Genomic DNA, 10600 nt, shown 5'->3' on the forward strand with positions numbered 1-10600 from the left:
ACTGTGATAATCTAAACAGCCTGAAGATTTAAATACAGCAATTCACCACGTTTCTGTTCAATTTAAAAAAAAAATTTCACAATGCTTAAACACATAATCTAAGGGATAACAGATGCATGTCTAATTGCTTTTTTGTTATATTTTTTCATGCAATGTCTGGGTTGTCTGAATATCTGGTCTAATGACAGATAATTATGTTTAATGCACAACGCTGTGTGATGCTTGATGTGTGATGCCAGTCATGTATTCTTAAATAACCACAATGCACATCCACGGATTAAGTGATATCAACTTTATCATATCTCTTACACGAGCACTTTATGGAATTCACAAGTAATATTAGACGACATGTTAAGCTTTGCTGAGTCATCTCTACATGGATCAGACACCTCACCCTCATTTCTGTTGCTAAATACAAAGACAGGAGAATCCTTGAACATTAGGAGGGTTTAGGACAACAAATCTGTAACATCCTTCCCACGCCTGACACTCCTCTGTGGTTTTGTTTAATCTCTCAAGCTAACATTGCAATACAGACGAAATGTCAAAAAGTCAATACACTTACATCCTTTGGAATCAAGAATATGAAAACGTTATGAATCATATGCTTGCATGACCTACATACTGTCTTATATAATATAAATTTTATTAGTATTATTAGTTGAGACTAACAATTTATCTGATAACTGATAATAACTGACTTGGCCATAACAAATGCATTGAAAACAACAACAAGGATTGCTCAACCATCAGCTGCTATAAAGAGAGAAGGAAGACAGGTGGAAGTGGAAACAGGTGGAAACGCTGAAAAGGTAACAGAGCAGATACAAATATGTCTTTAACAATATGTTAAGTTATTATTTTTGCAGATGATGTAACATTTTAATTTACAATTTTTACAGAAGCAATGTGGTTTGTGGTAGCATTATTATTTGCTGTGGTGGCAGCTCAAGTGAGTAAAACTTTAAAAAAATATATTTTTAGAAGTTTATACTGTACTGCAATGTATGTTAGTGTTATTGTTGCTTAAACACTACTTCTGCAATATATTGAGGATATGTGACTTTTATGCATTAATGTTTTAGCCAAGTGACAGAGACAACCAAGTTGGAGAGAGACATTTCCCCGACCCTCGACCAAGATGGCAGCACAAAAAAGTTGGATCTTCAGCTTTTGTACGTTTTTGTAAAACATTAGTTTAAAAGTGCAAAACAGTGAAATGCTGAAAGATATGTTTATGCACATGTTATTGACACTAATATACTATACAGAAGCAAGGACAGATGAACCCATGGAATCCGGATGCACCTGAGCAACAAGCCCATGCTGCCCATGATGGGTCTCCAGATCCAACATTCCCTGGTCAAAATAGAAAAGGAAACAGGGTAAGAGAGCAATTGTGCTCTATTTACTCAAAATTTACTCTATTCTTAAAAAAATTATGTTAATCAAAAAATCTAAATACAATTGTTAGGGTGAAGAGTTTGAGCAAGGTACATGGAGAAGCAGACAGGGGGATAAAAAGGGAGTATCCGGAAAATCACAGCGGAGTGGCAAGTCTGGTAGACCACCATTTAAAGTAAGATATAGACTAAATGAGTAAATTTTTTTTATAATATATAATCCATAAAAGGGAATGCTAACCCAGTGCTCTCAACATGTTTTAATGTTAATGTGTTGATACATTTTTGTAGCCAGTGATGCTGCCAATTTATCCTCCTCAAAGTCCAGTAGATGGAGCAGGAGAGAATCAAATGGACCAATTCTTAGGAAAACCTCTCAGCCCCAATATGATGGTGAATCTTTCCTTTTGAACGATTTTGCTTTCTTCAGATATTTATTGTTTTCTTTGTAATATATATTTCATTGTATTTATTGATTTACGTTGTTATTGGTGTAATAGGACAACAGGCAGTTCCTCCCTATCTTCAAGGTAAAATGTTCATATCTTGAAATGTTGAAATAAATAAATGTTAATTGATATTTTCAGTAACTAAGTATGTTGTTTTATTTCACTAAACTGTATGTATAGGCTGAAAACGTGACTTGGCAGGTGAGTGAAACTCTTGGTGCTAACGTAGTTGTGTTTGTTTTAAGGATGCCATTTGAAGTAAAAATGCTTTGTATTTAATAATTGAACATTTTATTTTTCTTTGACAGAATGTCAGCACTTACCATCTTAAAAAGGTAAAAAAGTTCTTCAACTATTGTTAATTTAAATTGTAAATCGAAAAATCCCAAAAAGAAAATATAAAAATGTTATAAAATAAATAAAAACAGTAATCCTTTTGGATTTTGTTTCCAGGGAGAGAATGTCTTTCTCCTGCCAAAGGTGAGTGATTGTTCTAGTAGTTCATTTAAAAATACTTAAAATTTTTCACACACAACAACTTACGAATCATGATATTCACCAGGGAAAAGAGCAGAAGCAGCCACCGAAGGTAGCAAACCCTTATAATAGGCTAACGTTTCATAATAATAATGTTTCATGAACAGTTGTGTTTTACATTATATATGAATTATTTACAGGGTGCACTGAAAAGGCCTCAGGAAATGGGGGTAATTTATAATATACGATTTAAATTCTCATAAGAGACATTACTCCTAACTTTGTTGTAAAATTAATTAATTGATGTTTTTTATTATAATTTACAGTATGGTTATTTTCCCACTGGCCCTCAGGTAACCACACCATAATGAACATTTCTCATTGTTTGCATTATACTTCAATAATGCACCAACTCCCGAATCTGAATATCTTTTTTTATTTACCAGCCTTATGTGAAGCTCATCTATAACCCAACGGCAACAGTAGGTTAAATATACAGTACACTAAAACATACTATAATTTGTCAATATGGTACGAAATGCCATTTAAATCAAATAAATGAATCAATCATCACAGCCCTTTTGCATATGTTTTCCAACAGCAAAGAATCTCATTTGAGTATGGCATTACACAGCTTGTAAGTAATCAAGAGTAACTTTATTAATATCAGTTATAGGTATTTAACAAAGCATCTAGCCAGTATCTGTCATGACTTTTTCTGTATAGCTTCAATGTGTATATATATAATTAATATTTATTTTTATGTATTGTCTTCTTTGCAGCTTCCATCATTTATGAAGGTCAGTGTTTTAGTCCTTCGTTTGAGAATAAATTAATGTTTGAATTCGTTTGCCATTATTTTAACAGTATACAGTATACTCATACTCATGTTTTTCTTATTTACACATTGTTTTGGCTCTGATCTACAGGCGGAGTCTGATAATACTTAGGGGTCACACAAACTGGCACGGAGGAACCATATAATACTCATATACACTGGTATAGATTGCCACTATGCTTAACATATTCTTATATCAACTAATATCTGGCATTAATTATGTTGTTTTGGTTCTTTCCACAGGTGACAGAGCATCTAACTTTTATTTAACTGCACTAAAATATATTTGTTAAATGTTTAAATTCATATTAACACCGTAATACTGCTTGTTTTGCTTATTTATGTATTTTAGAATCTGTAAATTCAACTTTTAACACGATCGCTGTGAATTTGATATTGTGTTCAATTTAACTGCTATTTTGGTTTATTATACCACATATTTTATGCTTGATATCTGATCTATGGAATGCAATGCTCTTGTCAAGTTTAAACGGTAAAGGAAAAAAGTTCTTATAATAATAAAAATGCAATTGAGCAACAGTTTATTCATTTATTTGATATTTTGAAATATGCAAGAAAACAAACATATGGAGGGTTCTCCTGGAAAATCTGAAAAACAACAACAGAGTAAATGTATGAATTTAGGAAATACATATTCATAATGTAATGTACATGAAATGAACCTGATAAAATATATTACCTTGTTAGCAACAAGATCATCTGAGAAACTATGGCCCAAACAGTGAAAAACCAGGATGCCCCTGTTATCCAATTGGAATAGATTAATAAATATATTTTTTTCTGTTTTTAATCAATTTCATTGCATGCAAATATTCTACAATTATTATTGTACAGACCAATACAAGAAAACTTGGTGATAAGATCCAAGTTTACATGAGAATTACCTCTACAGTTCCAGGACCAGGTCGATCACCTCGGTAATCCGGAGCAGCCGTTATACTCGGGTCTGCTGCTTTTCCTCTGTTCTGAGAAATTAAATAAAAATAGCCTTTACATTTTATAAAGAAAACACATGAAGTGCCACTTAAAGGTTCAGTGCATGAAATTTAGTGTAAACTAGTGGTGAGGTTGCAAATTGCAACCAACGACTCACTTCACCCCTCGTTTTTGTAGCACTACGTTTGCTCCCACAGGACAAAATGCTGTCACGTTTTCGTTTCTTTGCCGAATAAGATTACGTTTCTTTTACCGATTAGGGCTACTGTAGAAACAACATGGCGAATTGCATGCAAGGGGACCTGTACATAGGTGTGCACATAGAAATAGCTCATTCCAAAATAATAAAAACACAACGCTTCATTATGTAAGGTCTTTATACACCTCTGAAGACAAAGTTATGTGTTTTATATTGCATTTCTGTCCAACAAGAAATTACACACAGCACCTTTAAGTAAAATAAATACAACACATATTTTAATGGTTTAATATTGCTATATTACTTAACTTGAAAAGCTAATTTACATGTTTATCTTATTAATAGCCCAATCTTTACTCAGATGCTTTCAATGTAACAACAAAGAAAATGTGATATTTTGATCAATATTCAGGCTTGTGAATAAAAACAGAACTGTATCCAAGTCTTCACAGTACCTGGACTGGTTGTATTGGTGGACTGACAGCCTGCTGTTGAATATTTGGACCAGGGATCTGGTTTGGTGGCAGCCATACAGGAGTATTTCTCAAAGGATATAGATTAGTCAGGAAGTATGGAAAGGCCTACAAACAAAATGTGACTTTAGCATTGATCAGTTTCTTATTCAGCAGAACAGATATTCCACATATCAATACAAACATAGCTGTTCATCTCTAGTAATGTGTACCTGTGGGTTATTGGGACCGAGGCGGTTTATGGGCTGCTCCTGCTGTAACGGAGGGAACTGGGCTGGATTCAGCTGGTTTATTTGTGGGGGTAAGAAGGGACCAGGCACTGAGGGGTTAAAGTTGAGCACCTGCGGCAGCTGCTGTTGAATCATGAAGGGAGAGAGAAACGATGGACCCTATAAGAGAAAGAAAGTAAACAAGAGCAAATTACAGCTATTATGCAAATAAATTATCCAATAAATATATTACATTTCTATATAAAATAAACACGTTAATAGATTAATAAACACATTTAATTTTATAAGCAACATGCCACAATTCAATATAGACTATAATTTACTGAATTTCATTACTATTTCAGGTTATATACTGTAGGATGTTAATGTACCTGTGCTTGACCCAAACCAACACCTGCCAGAGTGAGTTCATTGAGTCCATTGAGTCCATTGAGACGCAAAATCTAGAAAGAACACTTTACTGTAGATGTTGCTTTGTTAAAATGAAAGTATGTCATGTCATTTAAAAACAAAAATACCTCATTACTATTACTTGTGAATATTCTGATTTGAGGCTGGTAGACCTGAGAAATGCAAGCATTTGCAATTTGTTAATAGATGTTCAATACAGGTAAAACATCGTATAGTTATTTAGAAGATGAACACTTACAGGAACACAAGAGCAAAAACTGAGGACACCGGCCAAGTAAAGGATGACTTGAATTTTCATCTTCCTAAGCTATGAGTGAAAACTCATGAAGGATACTATTCACTTGTAAAAACTGAGAAACAAAATCTTTAGGAATACTCCTAAATAGCTTTCATGGTCTTATGCTCTTTGCTTTTAAACCCGGACAAGCCCATTTATAATGTACGGTTAAGTGTTGTTACTATGTCATGTGTCTCAAATTGCCCATGCACATCCAATATATCATTACAGCCAAAGACTTTAAAACCTGAGCTGTTTATCGGTCTTATTAATGTCTTTGTTTATTTGTGTGTTTGATGACACACGCTTTGTGAAGTGGTGAGTTTTTCTGTGCTGATGCTATTCTGAGGTGATGTAAAATGTTATAAATAAGCACAGTCTTGACTTTATTTTGATCCATGATAATGATTATAATGGTTGTTTTTAAACAAATTCTTTGGTGACTGTTCATAATAACTTAATTCTCAAAATCAATTTATGAAGTCATTAAGGTACAGCTTAACATAACATGCTGTATAAATCCACCAAATTTAAATCTAAATCTTTAAATAACCAAAGTTTTAAACATATTATAATATGTGAATGCATAATAACACATGATTGTTACAATTGAATTTGTCTTTATAAAAATAAAGTTACTGTTAGCGTATATGTAAGTAGAATTGTTGGGCCAATACATCTTCTGTGATGTAGAGACAAATTATAGTCTGAGTTAAATGCAAGGTAAACAGATTGAATCATTCTCTTTAAATATAATGATAATGCTGTTTATGTGTATGACCTTTCAGTGATTACACAGGCTGAATATTCCAGACAGAGGAATTAGGCTGAAATGTTTTATATGCTCTTTTGTATGCTCAAAAGTCTTCGACCATGCCAGTAGATGGCAATATAATAATCGATCTTAAAGCACATTAAAGACCAGTGATCATAATATATCAGGAACAAAACAATGGTAAAATTCAGCAAAATTTCACCATCAAAGTGTAAAATTAAAATGTAAAAAACTATACTCGACCCAAATGCCCACAGCACAATAACTCATCCTGAACATATTTGGATATCTGAGGATTTGTGTCATTTGTGGCAACATATTCTCTCCAAAAACCACAGAGTGTTCTGGAGCTTTGCAGCAAACTAAAGAGGTGTTTGTCTTGTGACATAAACATCCAAATTATGGTTTGGCTGACAAAGTAAAAAATTAAATCATTCTCTTTAAGAAATATGTGATTACCTTTTGGTTTTTAAATACTTTTATTTCGAAATGAAAAAATGGGCTGCATGGTGTGCAAATACAAGGAAAACTGTTTAACTGGTAATATTAATGCACAGCTAAATCACCTTTCTTATGCTGTTTACAAAAATGTAATATGTTTAATGGATAACACTTAATAAGGTCCCATAGAAAATGTGTTGACTTACATAAACAAATGTAATTGTTCATCATTAGTTCATGTTAACACATTGTGAATGAGTAAATACAAGACACATCTTTTGATTTAAAAAACGCATTAGTAAATACTTAAGTCAACGTAAACTAAGAGAAAGAAATGCTGAAGAAGTATTGCTCAATGTTTAATCATGTCATGTAGTCATCACATGTTAACAACCAGAATCATCTATTACATCCACAAAATATTTTAAATTAATAATAAAAACACTGACGCATCTGAAAAACGACAAAGAGCTTCTAGGTAAACTTTTGTTTTCTTTGAACCCAGAACAATGCATAACACAGCAGCCGCACGAGGTTGAACTACAGTAGCTCTATCTGTTGTCTTTCCGGGGCTCTCAAACTACTGACCGCTCTCTATAACTATGTGCAGAAAAATAAAACAGCACATCATCAGAATGACACATTTCTGTGCGCTACAATATCATCATGACTGTTTTCTACAGTATGCCGTCATTGCTGTGAAATGCTTTCATTTTGCTGGGGGTAATGTTAACAAAGTTAACAGTGTGACGAAGGGTGAACACAGACAAAACGTTTTTGCAGTGGATGGGAAAGGGTCTGGTATCGCTCCCGCATCATATTATGTAAGCTGCATTTATAACTAAGAATGGCAAAGATGCAGATGTCATGTTAATGCGCACACCTTGTACTCTGCTTATAACGTTCACTTCACTCTGTGGTAAGAATGCATTTTTTATAAAAAGAGTTTTAAAGGGGACTTTGAATCTCTGTAATTATTGTACAGATTAAATAATTACTCACAAAACTTTAGGGGGGCTAAACTAGAATTTAAGGAGGGCTTTAGCTCCCCTAAAAAGGGCCTAGCAACGCCACTTACTTCAACATATCTACAACCTCCTATATAAAATAATTATAGTGACAAGATTTTATGTATTTTCTTTTTTTTGTAAAAAATAGAGTAATTGGGGGCAGAACAGATACAGAGATAACAGTCTGTGTGAGGTTTTGGGGGTTTGTGTAGCCTTTGACTGTCCTTAAATACTTCTACTATACAAAACCAGAAATACATTTTATTGAGGCAGAGACATTTATTACATTATTTTAGAAGTTTATAATTGGTGTAGGTTAATAATTTAATGGCCTATACACTATATACAGTTACTATCTGTTTTTCTATCAATTTTAGATTTCTTGAGGCATCGCATACTGTTTTCTTTAACATTGCATTAGAAATGTACAGCATAGTTGTTTTGACATTAACCATAATACAAGCAGCAAACATCCATGGTAAAAAAGAGCCAATAATGAGAGTCACATTTTCATCAAAAAATCTGTTTATTTCACATGGACAATTCTATATAGACATTCATTAGAAATGTTAAGCGTTTAGAGAGGAGTATACTTGAATACAGAAGGCTCTTTTAATATGTTAATTTTAGTTTTTCATTTATCTTTTAAACTAAGGTTGCCGAGAAGAGATCTCCTGAAAGTGTCTGTCAACAGAACAAAAAAAGTTACATTACATACAGGAAGAGTATTCATATTATTATTCAAGTCTCTGTAAAATGTGATTTTTGATGTATGAAACATACCTTGGTTATTCAAACCTGAACTCAGAGTTACCCAACAGTATTTCTAGGCACAGTAGGGTTCACCGGAGCTGACATCTGTAGTATTCAAATGACAGAGTCAGAATTACAGTCAAAGTTGCATTTGTTTGATTTCAGAAAGATTCAGATTCACCTGGGTGACTGAGACAGGGGGTCTTGCAGTGGTTCTTCTGAAGAAGGAACGCTGGGAAAAATAAAAAGAACAGTCAGAATGCAATCTAAAGGTTTAATAGTTTATGTTTCTATAATTCGTGTTATAGTCTATACACAAAATTACCTTAAATCTGTTCAGTGATGACACCTGAGTATTTCCAGGATTCTGCCCAGCCTAAAAACATTCATAAATGAATCACACAGTTGATCAAAAGGACTAAATATAAATAAAACAACATAACTTTATACCCCAACTTGTTGTTGTTGAGGAATTATAGGTTGATTTGGGGGTCCACCAAAGTAGTACGGCAGCCCCTGATTATTACAGAACAGAAACACATTAACAAACATCCCAACTGAGATTCATTAAGGTGTGAATATATAGTATGCATTGTACTGCTACCAAGTTAGGAGGAAAGTAAGGGGAAGCGAACTGAGGTCCAACGTTGGGCGGGCCAAAGGGAACTCCTCCAACCGGCAACGGCTGAAGTACATATGAGGGGAGCGGAGCAGCAGGCCCAAGCTGTCAGATTCAAAATAACATTAGCTTTATTGAGAAGTGCCACAGACAAGAATAATTCGAGAAGTCTTACCTGTGTTAATGGTGGCTGTCCTAAAACAGCAGGACCACCTGGAAGCAGAGGTGTGTTCAGACCCCCCATCAGAACAGGGTTAACTCCATTTGCACCAGTAAGCAGACCACCGTTCAGACCATTGATCAGACGAAGTTTCTGAAAACCAGTTCAGCTTAAAGTAAATCAATGACACAATTCATTTGTTGACAATGACAATGAATTATATAAGGAAAAGATCTTACCTTGTCTGAAGTAATCTAAATTAATAAAATAATACAAATTAATAAAACTCAGCTCAGATCAGAATTGAGCAATAGATTCAAAGTAGCAGGTGATGAAACATAATGGAATTAATACATACCTGAGCAATTGTCGTCATAAACAAAAGGGTTATAAGAAATAGCTTCATTTTTCAATCTGAACAAAACGTACATGTAGAATATATTAGGCATACAAAACACATACAATGGGATATATTAGGGTTTCTCAAGTCCTCATGGCCCCCTTTCCCAAAATCTATTAGATGTCTGTCTCCATATAACCCTTGACACACACTCTTCTTTTAAACTGAATTCAGAAATGTTGCTGGAACCCACCTGTTTCTTGCTTCAGTCTTTACAGTGGCAGCGATCTCTTCTCCTCTGCCTCTCAAAAGCTCTTTATGGAGTTGTGTGATCTTGTTCAGCCAATGACAGGCCAGTACAAATCCATATGTTAAGCTATTTTTTAGGACACAGTAGTTGTACTGATGGTTATGGTTTTGTTATTTAGGTATTTTAAGTCTACCACAGGGATTATGTTGGCCAAATTTGTGCTGGTTTAATTGTCTAGTCCATGACATCATCATGTGCACACTCACGGTCAATGGCATGACAGCACATTCATAATTATGACCATTGTGCTCCTCTTAAACTAAATTTGCATTCTAATTGTATGAAATAAAAATCGGTGTATGCATTTGCATTGTCCATTTCAAACCTATAACGTTGCATTGTTTTAACATTAGACTATAGTAAAACTAAACTGTATTACAAACAAAAAGGTTGTGATACAGAGGTCTACAAATATTTCAAATTTGAGACATCGGTAAAGACAAACTGGTAAAAAAAACTTTTTACATTGTAATAATCA

General features: G+C 33.9%; 1 protein-coding gene across 1 annotated transcript; it reads right to left on the reverse strand.

Moving 5' to 3' along the window:
- Positions 1–8451: 8451 nt before the first annotated feature.
- scpp9 (secretory calcium-binding phosphoprotein 9) lies at positions 8452–10188 on the reverse strand. The gene is made up of 9 exons (XM_079462949.1): positions 10066–10188; positions 9811–9886; positions 9488–9625; positions 9298–9417; positions 9144–9209; positions 9019–9069; positions 8875–8925; positions 8724–8798; positions 8452–8624 (listed from the first exon to the last, which is right to left on the reverse strand). The coding sequence occupies exons 3-8, from the start codon at positions 9554–9556 to the stop codon at positions 8751–8753; spliced, it is 405 nt and encodes a 134-aa protein (XP_079319075.1). The 5' UTR covers positions 9557–9625; positions 9811–9886; positions 10066–10188; the 3' UTR covers positions 8452–8624; positions 8724–8750.
- Positions 10189–10600: the final 412 nt, after the last annotated feature.

This window comes from Barbatula barbatula (assembly GCF_947034865.1).
Source record: "Barbatula barbatula genome assembly, chromosome: 8".
NCBI lineage: Eukaryota > Metazoa > Chordata > Actinopteri > Cypriniformes > Nemacheilidae > Barbatula > Barbatula barbatula.